Source organism: Mobula hypostoma, chromosome X1 (assembly GCF_963921235.1).
Source record: "Mobula hypostoma chromosome X1, sMobHyp1.1, whole genome shotgun sequence".
NCBI classification, from domain to species: Eukaryota; Metazoa; Chordata; class Chondrichthyes; order Myliobatiformes; family Myliobatidae; genus Mobula; species Mobula hypostoma.
In genome coordinates, this window is record NC_086128.1 from 69,420,843 (window position 1) to 69,442,592 (window position 21,750).

The window sequence follows — 21,750 nt, forward strand, 5'->3', positions numbered from 1 at the left end:
CCCCCCACCCCCACAGACTGTGAGACGACTGAACTTCCCCCCCCAGCTCTCAGCCCGTATGAAACGCCTGTCGCGTGAGACTGCCCACTTTCTAAACTTGTGTCATAAATACCTTATTTTTTGTTAATTTATTCATGGCAATGTGTTCAAAGTTCACAGTAAATCTATTATCAAAGTCCACCTCTGTCACGGTATACAACCCGGAGATACATTTTCTTGTCGGCATACTCAAGGCAAGTATAGAATAATGACCACAACACAACCAATGAAAGACCAAACCAACTCGGGCCATGGACCGACATGTTGGAACGGGAACGGGAATCGGAATTCAAATGTCTGGCCGCCTTTGGCGGATGGTGTGGAGGTGCTGGATGAAGCAAGGTAAGACATCAGGAGCAGAGGATACGACGGAGACACCCCGGCAGGTCCGCAGGTGAAATGGTGCCTCGCCCGGAAGGACTGTCTGGGACCCGGAATGGCGGGGGGCGAGGGAGGTGCTGCGCTTTGGCCGCCTGCTTGGGAAGCAGATTGGTGGGGGAGGAGCGGGTGGGCAAGGGGATCACGGAGGGAGCGGACAGTAGGAGGCAGGTGAAAGAGGTGTTTGGCACACTGAAGGTGGCGGACGTTGAGGGGAATGGTGTGTTGGATGCGGAGACTCGTGGGGTAGTCGGTGAAGACAAGAGGAAGCCCATCACTGCTAAGGTGGCAGGAAGATGGAGTGAACGTGGACGTCCAGGAAACGGAGGTGACGCGGGCGAGAGCTGCGTCAAGGGTGGAGGAAGGGAAACCCCCATTCTTTGAAGAAGAAGAACATCTCCGATATCCTGGAAAGGAAAGCCTCAACCTGGGAACACGTGACGGAGAGGAAGGAACTTACCTACCACCCCACAGGCCTCCAAATCCAACATTTCATCAGGACCTTACGGCCTAAGTAGGCTGAAGACCCAGCCACCAGGAGGAGGCATTTCAATTTCTTCATTATCAACTGGTACGGCTTTGGACTAGAGGGCAGAGAGGAGGACTTTCCGAAACATGTTCCGGTGACCTTCTTTATCAGGATGGTTCCTACACAATGAGGCCGGCGTCCTTGCTGGAATTACGAGGGGAAGTTGGACCAACCGTCAGCGGGGAGATCTTTACGGGAGTCAGAGCCATCAGATCATACAGGTTACACCAAGTTCGACTCTTGCCAATTTTTACCGATGCACCACCAACATTCTGTCCAGGTGCATTAACAGTTCGGTACAGCAACTGCTCTGCACCTGACTGCAAGGTTCTGCTCTCAACGACACAGCTAGGTAGTTTGTTCCACATCTCCACAACCCGCTGCGTAAAGAAATGCTTCCTGAAGTAAGTCTGAAATCTCCCTTTAACCAGTCTCCATCTACGGCCCCCGTGCCCTCGATGGCGGATTAATTTTGAAGCGGCAGCTGGCATCCTCCTTACTTACACCCTTAATGATTTTGAACACTTCTGTCATTATCTCCTCTCATTCTACGCCTCCTCGGGCTAAAAAAGGTTTAATTCTTTCGGTCTTTCTTCGCAGCTCAGACCTGGAATGTCTAGTCGCCCTTCTCTGGGCTCGCTCCAGTTCCTTCACACCCCTCACACAATACGGAGACCAACATCGTACACAATGTGTGGCCTCACAATCGCATCATACAGCTGAAGGAGAACGTCCCTGGACTTGAACTCCTCTGAGTGCGTTACCTAGCCCGACGTTCTATTAGCCTTCCTAATCGCTTCTGTGCTTTGTCTAGATGTTGACGGTGATGAGTCAGGTAGAATCTTTAACACAGGGTAATGTTCATGCCCAATGGGATAAGAAGGAAACTATCAAAGCAAGTCAAACTCTCCAGGGACGACGCGTAATATTTAAAGAGCACACGCTTTAAGTGCAGGTCTGATACATTCCCACTCAATGAAACTCCCAAGTTCGGGAGTCACACAAAGAGCACCGCAGGAACTCAGCAGGTCAGGCAGCACCTTCGGAAACGAATGAACAGTCGACGCTCACGCTGAGACCCTTCTTCAGGACTGAGAAGGAACAGGGCGGGAGCCAGAATTAAAAAGTGAGGGCGAGGTCATTCCCAACATCCTGTTGCTCCCCGCCAGATTTACAAACTTGCTCTCCGCTCCACGTTGACAAATACAGCACTGTGCAAAATCCTTACGCTCCCTGGCCGTACGTATGTGCCTAAGACCTTTGCACAGTACTGCACCTCTGAAACCCCTCTGAACTTTCCCCCAGTCACCTTACAATTACTCGCACCCTGGGAAAAAGCCTCTACCATGGCTGATTCAAACTGTTCGAAACTCCCCTTCTGTGCCAAATCCCCACATCCCCTTTTCCCTCCACCTTTCACAAGTTTACCTCTCTCCTCTTTAAATATTTCTGGGGATGAGGTGTATCAAGGAGAGCAGCCCTGACGGGTCAAACAAAGCTGTTATGGAAACAGCCGTGAAGTATCCTTCTACGCCTGAGTGAGACGGTATTCCCAGGCCTCCACCCAGAACCAGTGTGGCTGAGGCTAGTGAAAACGAGAGGAAGCTACTGACACGATGGAACAAGCCCCTGAACACCACCAGAGATGGGGGGCATTCACCGCGGCCGTAAGCACCCGCAGTGTAACAGCAGTAAGTAAAGGGACAAAACTTCACCCGGTATTCCAGGTGAGACATCATCATCCGCAAATTTGTTATAATGCTACTTTTAAAACTGGTTTTATGGCTGTCATGCATCTGAGCTGGGCTTTTGTACTGCTGGACGTTGCTTGTTCTGGCTGGTTACTTGATTTTATTTATTGTTTGTTTATGTTATTTGTTGTGTTATAGCATTGAGTATGAGAGTTGCAAGCTCATTTTCGCTGTATGGGTGCATGACAGACTGTACTATGCAATGACAGTAAGGATATTTCTATTTCAATAAAGGTAAGTGATCAGAGATTAAATTAGCTTTATTTATCACGCGCACATCGAAAGTGCACCGTGCGCATCAGCGACCGACGCGGTGCGAGGACGCGCCGGGGGCAGCCTGCCAGTGTCGCTGCGCTTCCAGAGCTGACGTAACGTGCCCACGACTCACTATCCCTCACCCCACAGATCTCCTCCAGGTGCTCCAGTCTCCTCCCACCTCTCTGGAATCTGGGAGGGAACCAGAGCGCCCGGGGGAAACGTACGCAGTCACGGGGAGGAAGCTCAAACCGCTTACGGACAGCGGCGGGAACTGAACCCGGATCTTACGGTCGGGACTGTAATCTTACGCTAACTGCCATGTAAGCCCGTACAATACAAAGTACACAAACACGAGGAAATCTGCAGATGCTGGAATTTCAAGCAACACACATAAAAGTTGCTGGTGGAACGCAGCATCTCTAGGAAGAGGTACAGTCGACGTTCCTGCCCGAGACCCTTCACCAGAACCCTGACGAGACCCTGACGAAGGGTCTCGGCCCGAAACGTCGTCTGTACCTCTTCCTACAATACAAAGTACATTTGCTATCAAAGCTCGCATACTTTATACAACCTTGGGATTCGTCTCGTCACAGGCAGCCACAAAACTCTACAGAACGCACCTAAACAAAAGAAGACCGTCAAACACCCAACGTGCAGAGAGAGAGAGAGAAAAATAAACAAACGATGCAAACAATAAAAGTAAGCAGTTAGCGTTCAGAACGGAAGTTCACCAAAGTGACTCCACAGCCAGTCATCGCTGCTGCCGATTTGGAAGCCCGTACATTCAGCGCAGAGATGAGCAAACATTGCACAGCAGTGAAGTAAACCCCGACCCGTCATCAAATTTCCTCCTCACGCACCATTTTTGTTTTGAAACCGCCTACGTTTGTTATTTCAATTCAGAATTCAAATCAATTAAAATGTTGCCCCAAGCGTAAGCTGAGAAGTTTCCTGCCTGGTCCGCGCCTGGGTAGGGAGGAACAGGTTTTAGAAAGGCTATAAATACCCGTGAAGGATTTTGATATTTGAGACACGTGTTCCCCAGAATAACTGATGCCAAGAGTAAGGAAGGCATTTCTGTTGGTCCACAAACCAAACAGGTCATCAGTGGCAGGCAAGTCAAAGAACCTCTAGTGGGACAGGAGAAAATGGCATGGAAAGCATTCGAGGAAGTTGTCGAAATTTTTCTTGGCAGTGACAGAGCAGCAAACTACAGGCAGCTGGCTGACAACGTGCTTTGAACATACAAAACCAGGTCACTAAAGATTCATTTCCTACACTCCCATTTAGACGTCCTCGCTGCGAATCTTGGTGCTGTCCGTGACGAGCGCGGTGAAAGGTCTCACCAGGACATTGCGGTCATGGAGAAACGGTATCAGGGCGACTGGAATCCATCGAGCTGGCTGATTATTGTTGGACACTTAAGCAAGAAGCACTGAGTACAAATGAAAATCATCAACAAAACATTGAAATCAGCACCGTTTTGCAATTAAGCCCATTATAGTCAATAAGAGTTAACTTCTTGTTTCTCCAAATTCCTACGTGATACAAGTAGTCTGAAATTACATTTGTGTTCAGTTTTAAGGGGGTCTACCAGAAACAAAGATCTGCGGGAAGCAACACTTTCAGGCTGCCTGGTGTGATCTGTGAAAAGTCGAGAGAGTAGGTGAAGACAAGATAAAAATGAAGATGAGTTATATTCTTCGGCACTGTAACTGCTCCTACCAGGAACTCCATTGGTGCTCGGATGTTGTTCCTCAGCGGGCTCCTGAGCAGGTTCTGCCTCGTCGCTCTTGTCTGGGAGATCAGAAGCATCGCTTGCTGTGGGGATGGTTTCAGCTCCTGAAAAATCAAAGCCATAGGGGTTAAAGATACACCACTAACAGTGAAAACGTCAAGTTCTGCTTAAAAAAAATCCATCTCAAGTTCACGCGTTAACGTTAAAACAGCTCTTTCAGATTTCAGCTACGTTTGATATCCCCCAAGGACGCACGCCTTCAGGGTTCCGGGTCTTCGTGGCTCTGGGGACGTGCTGATTCCAGGCCGGCGCCCCAGACTGAAGCGTCGCGGGAGAACACGGAACACCAGGGAGCAGCGGGTTGGCCGCGTGTGTCCCGAGAGCCGAGCCTTTCTGCTGGCCGGCTCTCTCTTTGGGCGCAGAGCTCGGGGGGAAAAAATGACCGACAACAGACTCCTCACATCGTAAGTCGGCGAGTTGTTTTGTTATGTGAAACGGGGGCACCTCTTTTTCCCTCATTCGGGAGAGAGTGGTACGTCGGATTACCTGGTGAACGGGTAGTCTTTGGGGTACTGCGAGTCTGTGTCTTTTTTGATGCTTTGCTGCACACTTGAGTGCTCCGTGGGGGCGCTGATGTTTTTTTTTTGCTGGTGTGGTGGGGGGGGAATTGTTGCATTACTGCTTTTTGAGTGTGGGGGAGGAGGCTTTGGGGCTCTAACGTTTGTTTAACTGCCATTCGTTCTTTGGGGCACTCCCCTATTTTCGTGGACGTTTGCAGGGAGAAAGAATTTGGGGATGTATGTTGTATACGGTCCTCTGACATTAAGTGTGCTGACTGAAACATTCAGATTATCTCTCGGGCCCTGTGGTGCCGGAGCTCAGTGGTCCCCAACCACCGGGCCGCGGACCGGTACCGGGTCGCAAAGCACGTGCTACCAGGCCGCGAGGAAACGATACGAGTCAGCTGCACCTTTTCCTCATTCCCTGTCACGCACGGTTGAACTTGAACATAGGGTTGCCATCTGCCCTGTATTTGCCGGGACATCCCGTATATTGGACTAAATTGGTTTGTCTCACACGGGACCGCCCTTGTCCCATATTTCCCCCGCTAAGGTAGAGCGTTCCTATGAAACCTTTCGTGCCGAAATGGCTTGAAGCGAAGAAGCAATTACCATTAATTTATATGGGAAAAATTTTTGAGCGTTCCCAGACCCAAAAAATAACCTACCAAATCAAACCAAATAACACATAAAACTGAAAATTAAAAACAGTAACATATAATAAAAGCAGGAATGATATGATAAATATGCAGCCTAAATAAAGTAGAAATAATGTAAGTACAGTGTAGTCGGGAAGATGAAGGCAAAACCGATTAGCGGGAAAAAAAATTGGCACGTATGTGCATGCACACACTACATGTGCACACAGGTGCCCGCGCAAGGCTTCATGGTCATGGTAGCCTTTCCTGGGGTAAAGTGTCCCGGGATTTGACTGCTATTTTTGTCCCTTGTTTGGGAGTGAGTAAGTTGGCAGCCCTAACTGTAAGAGAGATGTTGAGGTGAGTATAACCCTACTTGAACAACACCCCCCCCCACCCCAGGGTCGGCCGGTCCACAAGAATACTGTCAATATTAAACCGGTCCGCGGTGCAAAGAAGGTTGGGGACCCCTGCCGTAGCAGTTAGCGCGACACCATCGCAGCTCGGGGCGTCGCGAGTTCGGAGTTCCAATTCCGGCGTCCTCTGCGAGGAGTTTGCACGTTCTTCCCCGGGGAAGGTGCAGGGTCTGTGGTTTCGTCCCGCACGGCGCAAAGACGCACCAGTTAGCAGGCTAACGGGGTCACTGTGAATTGGCCTGTGATGAGGCTAGGGTTAAATAGCTGTGGGGGGTGGGGGGTTGCTGGCCACTGCGGCTCGTTGGGCCGGAAACGCCTGCCCTGCACCCCATCTCAAAAGAGATAACCCAGAATATCAGCAAGCACAAGATGGCAAGTTTGAGATTGCATCTTGGATTGAGGTTTGGTTTCTTAACTCTGTTCTTCCTTATTCTAGGACTCCCTGTTCCTGTTTACAATGACTTGTTAGCGTCCGCCCTTTCGAATTTATTCTTTTTCTTTTCTCTCTCTCTCTCCACGGCCCTCCATCGGGTCGGGGTCGACCGAGAACGTTGCGCCCTGGCCGCGTACGTTGCCGGTGCCCAGCGCCGTCGGTGGCTGATGAGACCAACGCGGGAGAGGCAGTCCCGGCTACAGAGGTCGTGACTATAAGCGGTCACAGCTTTACTGGAGCCTTCCTTCCTATGGTGTTTCGACAATTCTTCCTCACCCTGGCTTAAGGCACTGTTCCAGGCCTGCTGCGGTCGGCTGCCACCTCCTCCCAGGCCTCAGCGCCTTCACGTTCCCCCCTTGCAGGCGTACTCGTAGCGCTCTCTCTACGGAAGTCAGCAGGGCTTCCCAATCCCCCCCCCCCTTTGGGCGGATACCATGGACCGAGGGGGTCCGCCGACCCCCAGGTTGGGGAGGGTGCCTTCTGGGACGTGGCCATCCCCTGCGCGAGGTAGACGCGGCCCAGCCAGCGCAGCCTACTGGGAAGGTCGGTGAGAGAGAACCTCGGGCACCGAGTGCTCCGTCTCTCCCGGAGGCGCCCAAGGTGCGATGAAGGCACCTTAAAAGGGTTGTGTTGAGCCCCCCCCCGCCCCCCATTAAGGCGTCGGTCTGGTGATCTGAGGGTCGCTAATTCGAGCCTCGGCTGAGGCAGCGTGTTGTGTCCTTGAGCAAGGCACTTAACCACACATTGCTCTGCGACGACACCGGTGCCAAGCTGTATGGGTCCTAATGCCCTTCCCTTGGACAACATCGGTGTCGTGGAGAGGGGAGACTTGCAGCATGGGCAACTGCCGGTCTTCCATACAACCAGGCCTGCGCCCTGGAAACCTTCCAAGGCACAAATCCATGGTCTCACGAGACTTAACGGACACCTATCCTGTTTAGCGTACAGGGTCCAGTTCTTGTCACTGCACAGCAGTGCGCTGGTGACACATACAGGGTAGACCGCCCTCCTTGCCATGACTGGGAGGATGGAGTTCTCCCAGACTCGTCTGGTGAGGTACCCCCACTCTCACTAACCTGATGTGCTAACGTTACGAGCTACTGCCGCGGAACGCCATCGTTACCTTCGTGCTGAGGGAACTCCTGAACCTCTTCTGTTCCGATGTCAGACATCTTCTGGAGGAGAAAGGAGAAGTAAAAGTAAAGAAAATGTGTTGCTGAAGTTCAAGAAAGTTAGTCTATTCTGGCCTCTTAGCCCTCCTCCTCACCTGCCTATCACCTGTCCTTGGTGCCCCTTCTCCCTCAGTCCACTCTCCTCTCCTACCAGATTCCTTTTTCTCCAGCCCCTTACCTTTCCCCACCCACCTAGCTTCACCTATCACCTTCCAGCTTGTCCTCCTCCCCCTCCCGTCTTCTTATCCTGGCGTCTTCCCTCTTTTCTCCTCCTCGCCCAACCGACACCTCCCTCTGGTGCCCCTTCTCCTTCCCTTTTTCCCCATGGTCCACTCCCATCAGATTCCTTCTTCTCCAGCTCTTCACCTTTTCCACCTGTCACCTCCCAGCTCCTCACGTCACCCCGCCACCTCCCCGACCCACGTGGCTGCACCTATCACTGGCCAGTTTATACTTTATAATCGGCAAACAACTGATACTAGAACGTGCAATCATCATGGCGATATTTCATTCTGCGCTTCCCGCTCCCCGGATTACAAATCGATAGTAAATAGTAAAAATTTAAATTATAAATCATAAACAGAAAATAGAAAAATGGAAAGTAAGGTAGTGCAAAAAAAATCGAGATGCAGGTCCGGATATTTGGAGGGTACGGCCCAGATCCGGGTCAGGATCCGTTCAGCAGTCCTATCACAGTTGGAAAGAAGCTGTTCCCAAATCTGGCCGTACGAGTCTTCAAGCTCCTGAGCCTTCTCCCGGAGGGAAGAGGGACGAAAAGTGTGTTGGCTGGGTGGGTCGTGTCCTTGATTATCCTGGCAGCACTGCTCCGACAGCGTGCGGTGTAAAGTGAGTCCAAGGATGGAAGATTGGTTTGTGTGATGTGCTGGGCTGTGTTCACGATCTTCTGCAGCTTCTTCCGGTCTTGGACAGGACAACTTCCATACCAGGTTGTGATGCACCCTAGAAGAATGCTTTCTACGGTGCATCTATAAAAATTAGTGAGGGTTTTAGGGGACAGGCCAAATTTCCTTAGTTTTCTCAGGAAGTAAAGGCACTGGTGGGTCTCTCTTACCTTCATTCCCACCTAGTCTCACCTATCACCTTCTAGCATCTCCTTCTTCCCTCACCACCCCTCCCCGCCAACCTTCTTATTCCTTCCTATTCCTGATGAAAGGTCTCGGCCTGAAACACCAACCGTTTATTCCCCTCCATAGACGCTGCCCGATCTGCGGCATAATGTGTGTTTTTCTCGATTAAGTTATATACACATATACATACACACACACACACACGCACACACAGTTACTGTGAATAGCTAAGCAAGTAAAAGATAAACTGATTTCCAAAACACAAAATGTTAAAGATGACACATTGCTTTAATATTTTAAGCAAGAAAACTTTTTTATTTCCATCTTTTACAGTTTCAAAATAACAAAAAAGGAAAAGGGCCCAAAGCAAAAGTTTGGGCACCCTGCATGGTCAGTACTTAGTAACACCCCCTTTGGCAAGTATCACAGCTTGTAAACGCTTCCTGTAGCCAGCTACGAATCTTTCAATTCTTGTCTGGGGGACTTTTGCCCATTCTTCCTTGCAAAAGACTTCTAGTTCTGTGAGATTCTTGGGCCTTCTGGCATGCACTGCTATTTTGATGTCTATCCACAGATTTTCGATGATGTTTAGGTCAGGGGACTGTGAGGGCCATGGCAAAACCTTCAGCTTATGCCTCTTGAGGTAGTGCATTGTGGATTTTGAGGTGTGTTTAGGATCATTATCCTGTTGTAGAAGCCATCCTCTTTTCATCTTCGGCCTTTTTTAGAGATGATGTGATGTTTGCTTCCAGAATTTGCTAGTATTTAATTGAATTCATTCTTCCCTCTACCAGTGAATATTCCCCGTGCCACTGGCTGCAACACAAGCCCAAAGCATGATCGATCCACCCCCGTGTTAAAACAGTTGGAGAGGGAACCTTTTCATGAAATTCTGCACCCTTTTTTCCTCCAAACATACCTTTGCTCATTGCGACCAAAAAGTTCTATTTTAACTTCATCAGTCCACAGGACTTGTTTCCAAAATGCATCAGGCTTGTTTAGATGTTCCTTTGAACCTTTTGAATAGAACTTTTTGGCCGCAATGAGCAAGGGTATGTTTGGAGAAAAAAGGAAAACAGCTATCCACAGTCACAGAAGCAACACACATAAAAGTTGCTGGTGAACGCAGCAGGCCAGGCAGCATCTCTAGGAAGAGGTACAGTCGACGTTTCAAGCCGGGACCCTTCATCAGGACTAACTGAAGGAAGAGCTAGTAAGATATTTGAAAGTTGGAGGGGGAGGGGGAGATCGGAAATGATAGGAGAAGACAGGAGGGGGAGGGATGGAGCCAAGAGCTGGACAGGTGATTGGCAAAAGGGATATGAGAGGATCATGGGACAGGAGGCCCAGGGAGAAGGAAAAGAGGGAGGGGGGAAACCAGAGGATGGGCAAGGGGTATAGTCAGAGGGACAGAGGAAGAAAAAGGAGAGAGAGAGAAAGAAAAAGAATGTGTGTATATAAATAAATAACAGATGGAGTACGAGGGGGAGGTGGGGCATTAGCAGAAGTCAGAGAAGTCAATGTTCATGCCATCAGGTTGGAGGCCACCCAGACGGAAAATAAGGTCTTGTTCCTCCAACCTGAGTGTGGCTTCATCTTTACAGTACTCACTGTCACAGTAACAGAAACAGGGGTGCCCAAACATTTGCATGCCACTGGTAGAGGGAAGAATGAATTCAATTAAATACCAGCAAATTCTGGAAGCAAACATCACACCATCTCTAAAAAAGCTGAAGATGAAAAGAGGATGGCTTCTACAACAGGATAACGAACCTAAACACACCTCAAAATCCACAATGGACTACCTCAAGAGACACAAGCTGAAGGTTTTGCCATGGCCCTCACAGTCCCCTGACCTAAACATCATCGAGAATCTGTGGATGGACCTCAAAAGAGCAGTCCATACAAGGACTCCATCGTTAATTGCCCTTGAGAAAGTGGGGTAAACCCCTTTCTTCAACTGCTGAATAAATAGATAGCTACTTTATTGATCCCAAAGGAAATCATGGTGTCACAGTGAGCATTACAAGTGCACAGGAGTACAAATATTAGAAGAGAAGTAAGAAAGAATGAAAAGACGTTACAACAAACAGTCTAACAGGAGGGGGGTGTTATCACTTCCCTGGTTACACAGAGCCTTGTAGCCAGGGGTTAGATAGAGAGTTGTACAGACCAGAAGCAAACCCTTCGAACCAACTCATCCGTCGCTGACCAAGGTGCTTTCCTGAGCTAGCCTAATGGGGGCAACACGGTAACGTAACGCTTTACAGTAACCAGTGACCCGGGTTCATAGAAACATAGAAAATAGGTGCAGGAGTAGGCCATTTGGCCCTTCGAGCCTGCACCGCCATTTATTATGATCATGGCTGATCATCCAACTCAGAACCCTGCACCAGCCTTCCCTCCATACCCCCTGATCCCCGTAGCCACAAGGGCCATATCTAACTCCCTCTTAAATATAGCCAATGAACTGGCCTCAACTGTTTCCTGTGGCAGAGAATTCCACAGATTCACCACTCTCTGTGTGAAGAAGTTTTACCTAATCTCAGTCCTAAAAGGCTTCCCCTTTATCCTCAAACTGTGATCCCTCGTTCTGGACTTCCCCAACATCGGGAACAATCTTCCTGCATCTAGCCTGTCCAATCCCTTTAGGATCTTATGCGTTTCAATCAGATCCCCCCTCAATCTTCTAAATTCCAACGAGTACAAGCCCAGTTCATCCAGTCTTTCATCATATGAAAGTCCTGCCATCCCAGGAATCAATCTGGTGAACCTTCTTTGTACTCCCTCTACGGCAAGGATGTCTTTCCTCAGATTAGGGGACCAAAACTGCACACAATACTCCAGGTGTGGTCTCACCAAGGCCTTGTACAACTGCAGTAGTACCTCCCTGCTCCTGTACTCGAATCCTCTCGCTATAAATGCCAGCATACCATTCGCCTTTTTCACCGCCTTCTGTACCTGCATGTCCGCTTTCAATGACTGGTGTATAATGACACCCAGGTCTCGTTGCACCTCCCCTTTTCCTGATCGGCCACCATTCAGATAATAATCTGTTTTCCTGTTCGATTCCCGCCGCTGCCTGCAAGGAGTCCGTACGTTCTCCCCGTGACCGCGTGGGTTTCCTCCGGGTGCTCCGGTCTCTCCCACAATCACAAGAGGCAGGGGGTCAGGGTGTGCGGGCCGTGGGCGCGCCGGAAGCGTGGCGACACTTGCGGGCTGCCCCCAGCGCGTCTCCGAACCACGTTGGTTGCTGGTGCAAAGCACACGTGACAAATAAAGCTAGCCTTCGTCTCTGGGCAAAGAGAAGGGGAGGGGGCTGCCGAACTCCGCTCACCCTGGGCTATTGTAAGCATTGAGTTGGAATGCGCACCTTCCCCTGTCATGAGCACGCGCATTGGGGGGGGGTGGAGTTGTGGGGTTTTTAAAAAAAAGATGGCAGCCCTCGTGTACCGGACAACGAGTCGTTAAAACGAAAAGGAAGTCGTGTGTTTGTTGTTTGAGCGTTAACGGGGGGGGGCTGCGGGGAGTGGGGGGACACAACCACAGTGCGGTGCCTGATTTTGGCCCCTATCCCTCAAACCTTCCTACCCAAAAACCTCCTGAAGGCGGTCCCCTCAGCGGTCTGGGCCGGGGGAGTTTCCGGATCGAGACCCAGTGACATTGGGACGATGGCGATACGCGTCCCAGTCAGGGCGGTGGGGACCAACCTTTGGCGCCCGCTGGCCCCGTCCTTGCTGACCGAGATCCTGGATTTTTGGGAGGCGCTCTCAGAGTATCCTCGGCGAGCATTTCGTAGCCCACAGCCACAGGGCATCAGCAGCGGAGGGAATGGGTCCTCCACCATTCAGTGCAGATCGGAAATAACCTCGCCACCTCACTGGCGCACCACCTGCGCTGAACCCACTGCTCTACACTCCCTCTGCACCCACGACTGTGTGGCTAGGCACAGCTCCAATGCCATCTGTAAGTTTGGGGTCGGTACAACCATTGCCGGCAGAATTAATAAAGCGACTATATCTTACTAGGAGTTTGAGGAGGATCGGCAGGCCCCCAAAAAACACTCGCAAGTTTCCACAGATGTACCATGGAGAGCATTCTGACTGGCTGCATCACCGTCCAGTATGGGGAGGGTGCTTCCGCACAGGATTGAAATAAGCTGCAGAGAGTTGTAAACTCAGTCAGCTCCAGCATGGGCACCACCCTCCCCAGCATCCAGGACATCTTCAAGGAGCGATGCCTCAAAAAGGCGGCATCTGTCATTAAGGACCCCCACCACCCAGGACATGCCCCTCTTCTCACTGCTACCATCAGGGAGGAGGTACAGGAGCCTGAAGGCACACACTCCAATGCACAGGATCAAAAGGGGCTGCAGGAGGTTGCAATCTCCTTCATGGGCATAACCCTCCCCACTGTAGAGGACATCTGTAGCTCCCTCAAAAAGCCAGCACCCATCATTAAGGACCCCCCACCACCCAGGACATGCTTTGTCCTCAATGCTACCATCAGGAAAGAGGCACAGAATGAGAATCAGGCTTATTATCACCGGCATGTGACGTGAAAATTGTTAACTTAGCAGCAGCAGTTCAATGCAATACATAATCTAGCAGACAGAAAAAAAATAATAAAATAAAACATAATGATAAATAAACAAGTAAATCAATTACAGATATTGAATAGATTTAAAAGAATGTGCAAAAACAGAAATACTGCGTATTAAAAAAAGGCGAGGTAGTGCCCAAGGCTGAAGACACACACTCAGCGATTCAGGAACAGCTTCTTCCCCTCTGCCACCAGATTCCTGAACGGACACTGAACCCGTGAACACTACCTCACTACTTTTTTAATTTCTGTTTTGGCACCCTGTATTTAATTTAACCGCATACACACTTACTGCAATTCACAGTTTTTGTTTCTATTATTATTTTTTGCACCGTACCGCTCCCAATAGGACAACAAATGGTGACCCCTGTTTCCATCCAGGGGGTCAGTGTGGACATGGTGGAGGATTACAAATACCTGGGGATACGAATTGACAATAAACTGGACTGGTCAAAGAACACTGAGGCTGTCAACAAGAAGGGTCAGAGCCGTCTCTATTTCCTGAGGAGACTGAGGTCCTTTAACATCTGCCGGACGATGCTGAGGATGTTCTACGAGTCTGTGGTGGCCAGTGCGATCATGTTTGCTGTTGTGTGCTGGGGCAGCAGGCTGAGGGTAGCAGACACCAACAGAATCAACAAACTCATTGGTAAGGCCAGTGATGTTGTGGGGATGGAACTGGACTCTCTGACGGTGGTGTCTGAAAAGAGGATGCTGTCCAAGTTGCATGCCATCTTGGACAATGTCTCCCATCCACTACATAATGTACTGGGTGGGCACAGGAGTACATTCAGCCAGAGACTCATTCCACCGAGATGCAACACAGAGCGTCATAGGAAGTCATTCCTGCCTGTGGCCATCAAACTTTACAACTCCTCCCTTGGAGGGTCAGACACCCTGAGCCAATAGGCTGGTCCTGGACTTAATTCCTGGCATAATTTACATATAACTATTTAACTATTTATGGTTTTATTACTATTTATTATTTATGGTGCAACTGTAACGAAAACCAATTTCCCTCGGGATCAATAAAGTATGACTATGACTATAACTAAATTCCATATCGTACGCCGGAGATATTAAACTCGATTCTGATTGTGGGACCGTGGAATGTCCTGCATGAGATCAAATGTCCTCAGTGACACTGCAGGCAGGTACAGGGTATTCCGCCGTCCCCCTGACTGGCAGGAAGCTGAACCGGAATCCTCAGGATCGCCAGCCTTTGACCTCTACCCTGGGGTACGGAAATACCAACGTCCACAAAGCAGCATCTGCCATCTCTGTGAATGCAGAGGAAACTCCAGTCTTGTCAGGGCTGCCGGCCACAGGGACTCTGAATGTATTAAACAGAGATTGCCGTGTCATTGACAGAGAGACAAACCATATCAGAATCGATTTAACATCACCGGCAAACGTCCTGAAATTTGTCTCTAAAGCAGATGTACACTGCAATACATGATAATTAAAACTGCAAAGGATAGTATATTTATAAAACATTTAAAAAGTTAAATCAAGTAGGTAGAGCAAAAAGAGAAATTAAAAGAGTAGTGAGGTAGTGTTCATGGGTTCAATGTCCATTCAGAAATCCGATGGCAGAGGGGAAGAAGCTGTTCCTGAATCGTTGAGTGTGTGTCTTCAGGCTCCTGTACCTCCTCCCTGATGGCGGAGGAGAAGAAGCTGTTCCTGAATCGTTGAGTGTGTGTCTTCAGGCTCCTGTACCTCCTCCCTGATGGCGGAGGAGAAGAAGCTGTTCCTGAATCGTTGAGTGTGTGTCTTCAGGTTCCTGTACCTCCTCCCTGATGGCGGAGGAGAAGAAGCTGTTCCTGAATCGTTGAGTGTGTGTCTTCAGGCTCCTGTACCTCCTCCCTGATGGCAGAGGGGAAGAAGCTGTTCCTGAATCGCTGAGTGTGTGTCTTCAGGTTCCTGTACCTCCTCCCTGATGGCAGAGGGGAAGAAGCTGTTCCTGAATCGTTGAGTGTGTGTCTTCAGGCTCCTGTACCTCCTCCCTGATGGCAGAGGGGAAGAAGCTGTTCCTGAATCGTTGAGTGTGTGTCTTCAGGCTCCTGTACCTCCTCCCTGATGGCAGAGGGGAAGAAGCTGTTCCTGAATGGTTGAGTGTGCGTCTTTAGGCTCATGTACTTCCCCCCTGACGGTAGCAATGAGAAGAGGGCACATCTGGGCGATGGGGGTCCATAATGATGGTTGCCGCCTTTTTGAGACATCATCCCTTGAAGATGCCCTGGATACTATGGAGGCTGGTGCTCATGACAGGACTGACTAAGTTTACGACTCTCTGCAGCTTATTTTGATCCTGTGCAGTGGCCCCCTCCTCTTCCCCCGTCAACACCAGACGGTGACACAGGCAGTTAGAATGCTCTCCACGGTACAACCGTAGAAATTTGTGATTGTCTTTGGCGGCAAACCAAATCCCCTCAAACTCCCAATGAACCATAGCCGCTTTGTAGCTGTAGGTTGGGTCCAGGACAGATCCTCAGAGATACGGACACCCAGGAACTTAAAACTGCTCTCTCTCTCTCCCCACTTCTGATCCCTCAGCGAGGGTCGGTGTGTGTTCCCTCGTCTTACCCTTCCTGAAAGGTCGGTCGACATTTCGGGCCCAGACCCTTCTCAGGACTGGAAAGGAAGGGGGAAGATCACAGGGAAAAAAAAGGTGGGACGAGGGGAAGGAGGATAGCCAAAAGATGAAGCCCGGCAGGCTGGATAGGTAGAGGGCGGCTGCAGAGGATAGAATCTGATAGGAGGGGAGAGTGGACCATAGCAGACAGGGAAGGAGGTGGGGACCCAGGGGGGAGGTGATGGACGGGTGAGAAGAGGCGAGAGGCCAGAGTAGGGAATGGAAGAAGAGGGGAGGGGGAGATTCGAGAATGTTTAATGTCATTTCCAGCAGACAAGTGTGAAGGAGAACAAAATAGATGTTACTCCAGATCCGATGCAACACAATAAACACATCAGATAGCTCGTATACAAGACCCATAAGAGTGTCACTGGGCACAGGAGTGTCTGCACCTAGAGTGACTCTGACAGGAAATGATAAAGTAGTGGTGGTTGGGGGTGTGGTGAGGTGGGTTAGTGGGTGGAGGTGTTGATCAGCCTCACTGCTTGGGTAGAGTCACTGTTTTTGAGTCTGGTGGGCCCTGGCGTGGACGTTATGTAGCCTCCTCCCCGACGGGAGTGGGACAAACGGTCCCTGAGCAGGGTGGGTGGGATCCTCGGTGAAGTTACTCGGTTCCATTTTACGTCTTCTGAACTGCGCTGAGAACTTTGTATCGTCAGTCCACGAGGGAGGAAGTGAGTGCTGACCACAAAGGGAAGACTGATCACGATAAGATAGCTATGGAAAAGGACAGGGGAAGAAAATGTGGGTGCAGTGACTGCAGTGGAAGGGTGGCCGGACTGGGGAACTAACAGACCAGACTGGAACCAAAGGTCGGGCCCGAAACGTCAGTGGACAGCCGAGAGCTTTTTTTTAAAAAAGAAAACCTTCAGCTACGGTCCAGTTACCCTCCCACCCGCTGAACGACGGTAGCCAAGGCTGAATGCCTTCCGGTGGGGGCGGGGGGGGAATGAAACCAGTCGAGAGCGAGAGGTTGCAGGGAAAGGAAATGGTAACAGGGGCTGAGCACGTGTGAGAAACAAGGAAAATATAGAAACGCCAGAAACGAGAGAGAGAACATGGCAAAAGACCGACACTTCACATCAGAATGTCTTCTGTCGGCAGATCAATTAATAACCACCTATTGGACACTGACACAGCTGGCTTGGATATCTTCACCCTAAATATGGCAGCACAAATTAATTCTTTGTTATTTCCTTGCCAAAGAACATCAAACGTTACAACACAGGACAGGCTCTTCAGCCTGTGATGTTGTGCCAACTCCTTAATCTACTCCAAGATCAATCTAACCTTCCCCCGCCCCCCCACACACACCCCTCCATTCTTCTATCATCCACGTGCCTATCTGAGACTCTCTTAAATGTCCCTAATGTATCTGCCTCTACCACCACCCCTGGCAGGACGTTCCACACACTCACCTCTCTGTGTGTGTATATAAATATTTTTTTTAAATCTACCTCTGACATACCCCCTCAAAACTTTCCTCCAATCACCTTAAAACTGATGCCCCTCATATTGGCCATTTCCACCCTGGGGGAAAGTCTCCAGCAGTCCACTCGATCTGTGACTCTTATCATCTTGTACACCTCTATCAAGTCACCTCTCATCCTCCTTTGCTGCACAAAGGAAAGTCCGAGCTGGCTCAACCTTTCTTCAAAAGACACCCTCTCTAATCCAGTCAGCATCCTGGTGAATCTCCTCTGCACCCTCTCTAATCCAGGCAGCATCCTGGTGAATCTCCTCTGCACCCTCTCTAATCCAGGCAGCATCCTGGTGAATCTCCTCTGCACTCTCTCTAATCCAGGCAGCATCCTGGTGATTCTCCTCTGCACCCTCTCTAATCCAGGCAGCATGCTGGTGAACCTCCTCTGCACCCTCTCTAATCCAGGCAGCATGCTGGTGAATCTTCTCTGCACCGTCTCTAATCCAGGCAGCGTCCTGGTGAATCTCCTCTGCACCCTCTCTAATCCAGGCAGCGTCCTGGTGAATCTCCTCTGCACCCTCTCTAATCCAGGCAGCGTCCTGGTGAATCTCCTCTGCACCCTCTCTAATCCAGGCAGCGTCCTGGTGAATCTCCTCTGCACCCTCTCTAATCCAGGCAGCATACTGGTGAATCTCCTCTGCACCCTCTCTAATCCAGGCAGCATCCTGGTGAATCTCCTCTGCATCTTCGCTAAAGCTTCCGCACCCTTCCGCCAATGAGGCGACCAGAACTGAGCACAATAGCCCCCAAGTGCGGTCTGGCCATTTGTTTTATAGAGCTGCGGCACAAAACGTAAATGCACAATGCAATATTCCCTCACGCTCTTGAGCTCAATCCCCCCCAACCAGCACACCACACACCTTCTTAACCAGCCTATCAACTTGTGCGGCGACTTTGAGGGATCTGTTGACGTGGGCCAGTAAATCCCTCCACACTGCTCAGAACCCCACCATTAACCTTCCAAAGTGAATCACTTCACATTTTTCCGGGTTGAACTCCATCTGCCGCTAATTCAGTCCTCCAAATTTGTTTTTCACAGCTGCACGGGACCAACTGTTGCTCTGAGCAGGAAATTTTTACGCCGCCTGAAAACTGCGCGCCACTCAATAAACTTGTGGGTTTGTTTTCTGATATGCACATCAAACAGACACAAACCACAACTCACAACGCAAGTAAACGGTGTCAGGCAGTCAAAGCAACTGACAGGCACAAAGGTAAAAGTAAAATGTTTGGACTAGATGGCGTCGGCGTTCAGGAGGCCAGCGGTTTATTAACAATGAGCTACCGACTTCCATTCTGTGTTTATTGTTACAATTTGTAACGGGGTTGTAACTTGAAACACCGACAATGTAAATACGTTGAAGCTCGAAAATACTTCAAAGTAAAGGTTGTGGTATGTTTACTATTTAGAAAATTTTGGATTACATTCAAGGTGTTTCATGATTATATTAACATACTGTAGACTGCAAAATTATATTAGCATAATTTCAAAATTATCGTAACATTATACAGAAGAAAGGTCCAGCCGCGCAGCAGCAAAGGCAATGTGCGTGGGGGCATTTCAGTTACGGCGCGGCCACATACCCATGCAGCTTAGCGGGAACAGAGAGAAAAATACCAGTTAAGTTGCTGGACAGTCCAACGGTGAATAATGAGAAGATCAAAGAGAAGATGGAAGCATTTAAGATTAATAAATTACCAGGGCCACATGAATTATATCCGAGATAACAGGGGAAATATGGGACAAAGTTTTGGGGAGACGCGCCTCGTCTTGCAGCCCTGCTGTGCCCTTGAAAACGGGGGTTGTGGTGGAGGATCAGAGGACTGAAAACACAATTTTCTTGTTTAAAAAAACAAGAATATTTACATAAACCCATAAATTACAGATCAGCCTGTTTATCACTGGCTGACTGAGAGAAGCTGTTGAAAAAAATCAGGGGCAAAATGAAGAGGTACACTCAGTGGCCACTTTATTAGGTACACCTACTCGTTAAGTCAAACATCTAACACCTAAACTCAATCCATGAAAGCAAGCAGACATGGTCTAGAGTTTCAGTTGCTGTCCAGATTGTTCATCAGACTAGGGAAGCAAAATGAGATCTAAGTGACTTTGACTGTAGAATGATTGCTGGGTGCCAGACAGGGTGGTTGGAGCATCTCAGAAACTCATCTCCTGGGACTTCCATGCACAACAGTCTCCAGAACTTACAGAGAATGGCACGGGAAGCAAAAGAGGAAAGCACCCAGTGGGAGGGAGTTCTGTGGGTGAAAACGCCTCGTTAACGAGAGAGGTCAGACTGGTTCAAGTTGACAGGGAGGCGACAATAACACAAACAACAGCGGTGTGCAGAGGGGCGTCTCTGAACACACAAGTTGAACCTTGAAGTGGATGGGCAGAAGATGACAACGAACGAACAGATACACAGTCAATGGACGCTTCATTTGACACCTCCTTCACAATAAAGACCATAAGGTATTGGACCGCGAGATATTTGGTATCCTCCTTAACATTATTGGCTACCTTACTTTCATATCCCGTCTTTTCCTTCTTCTTTTGTTGCCTTCTGTTGGTTTTTGAAAGATCCCCAATCCTCTGACTTCCCGCAAGTTTTTGCTCTGTTCCAGGAGTGATAGATACTTTATTGATCCCAAACGAAATGACGGTGTCACAGTAGCATTACAAGTGCACAGACGTACAAATATTAGAAGTAAGAAAGAATAAAAAAAAATTTACCACAGACAGTCTAACGGGGGGGGGGGGGGGGGCTATAAGTTGACTCATTATAGAGCTTAACGGCCGAGGGTAAGAATGACCTCATATTGTGCTCTTTGGAGCAGCGCCAGTTGTCTTAGTCTGTTACTGAAAGTGCTCCTCTGTAGACAGTGAAATACAGAAAAACGTCAGATTACGTTTCATACAGAGAGGTACAAAACACTACATATTGCTGATAATAAAAAAATGAAGCAAAGCAACACTATAGAAGAAGAAGAAGAAAAGGAGAAGAAAGCCCTTAACGCCGAGTGGAGTCATCGGGATGCCGTCATGACGGCATTTTGTTTTTAGCAGGCTTTCTTCTTTTTACGAGGCCCAGTTACTAGCTCGACGCTCAACCCAGCACGGATGGAAAGTGTGCAAGGGAGCCGGCTGGATTCGAACTCGGGAGCCTTCGCTCCGAAGTCTGGCGCTGATGCCACTACGCCACCAGTCATAGTTAAAGTTATGAAAGTAATGTACAGATAAAAGATCCTGGTTATATTCACACATTAACCTTTGAAGGGGCCATGACGGATTAAGAAGAAACATTAGAAAACCTCTCCAGCCTTGCTGAAGGGTCTCGGCCCAAAACGTCGACTGTTCACTCTTTTCCATAGAGGCTGCCTGGCCTGCTGAGTTCCTGCAGCATTTTGTGTGTGTTAGGTTAGAAAACCCATCGAGTCTGGGGCTTTTTATTTGTGTGTGCGTGTATATATATATATATATATATATATATATATATATATATATATATATAGCGAGGATGGTTAGGACCCAAGTGCCGAAAATGGGGTTCCGAGCCAGACGAGACTCCAAAGTCGAGCTGACGACTGAGGCCCCGAACCTCAGGAATTGGGAAGCAACTGAACCCGATATTCGGACGACGATTCCAGCGCTGGGACGAATTGAAAAGGTCGGGTACAGGCCGAATCGAGGCGGCAGAGTCCACACCCCACAGCACATCGAGCAACTGAACCCGATGTTCGGACAACGATTCCAGCGCCGGGCCGAATTAAAAAGGTCGGGTACAGGCCGAATCGAGGCGGCAGGGTCCACACCCCACAGCACATCGAGCAACTGAACCCGATGTTTGGACAACGATTCCAGCGCTGGGACGAATTGAAAAGGTCCGGTACAGGTTGAATCGAGGTGGCAGGGTCCACACCCCACCACATCGAAGCAACCGAACCCGATGCCTGGACGAAGATTTAGGCTCTGCGCTGAACGAAGGGCCTGAGGATGGACTCTCTCTGTGGGCGTCAGATCAGCACGCTA

The 21,750-nt window shown here is 49.5% G+C and overlaps 1 protein-coding gene across 3 annotated transcripts in view; it reads right to left on the reverse strand.

The window, feature by feature from the left end:
• Positions 1-21,750, reverse strand: part of LOC134340119 (zinc finger protein Aiolos-like) — a 289,201-nt gene that overhangs the window by 228,307 nt on the left and 39,144 nt on the right. For all 3 annotated transcript variants that reach the window (XM_063036990.1, XM_063036991.1, XM_063036988.1), the window contains exons 2-3: positions 7,864-7,915; positions 4,681-4,797 (exon numbers count right to left, since the gene is read on the reverse strand). In XM_063036990.1, the coding sequence (XP_062893060.1) occupies positions 4,681-4,797; positions 7,864-7,912 (166 nt within the window). In that variant the 5' untranslated portion in view covers positions 7,913-7,915. The remainder of the gene's footprint in view (positions 1-4,680; positions 4,798-7,863; positions 7,916-21,750) is intronic.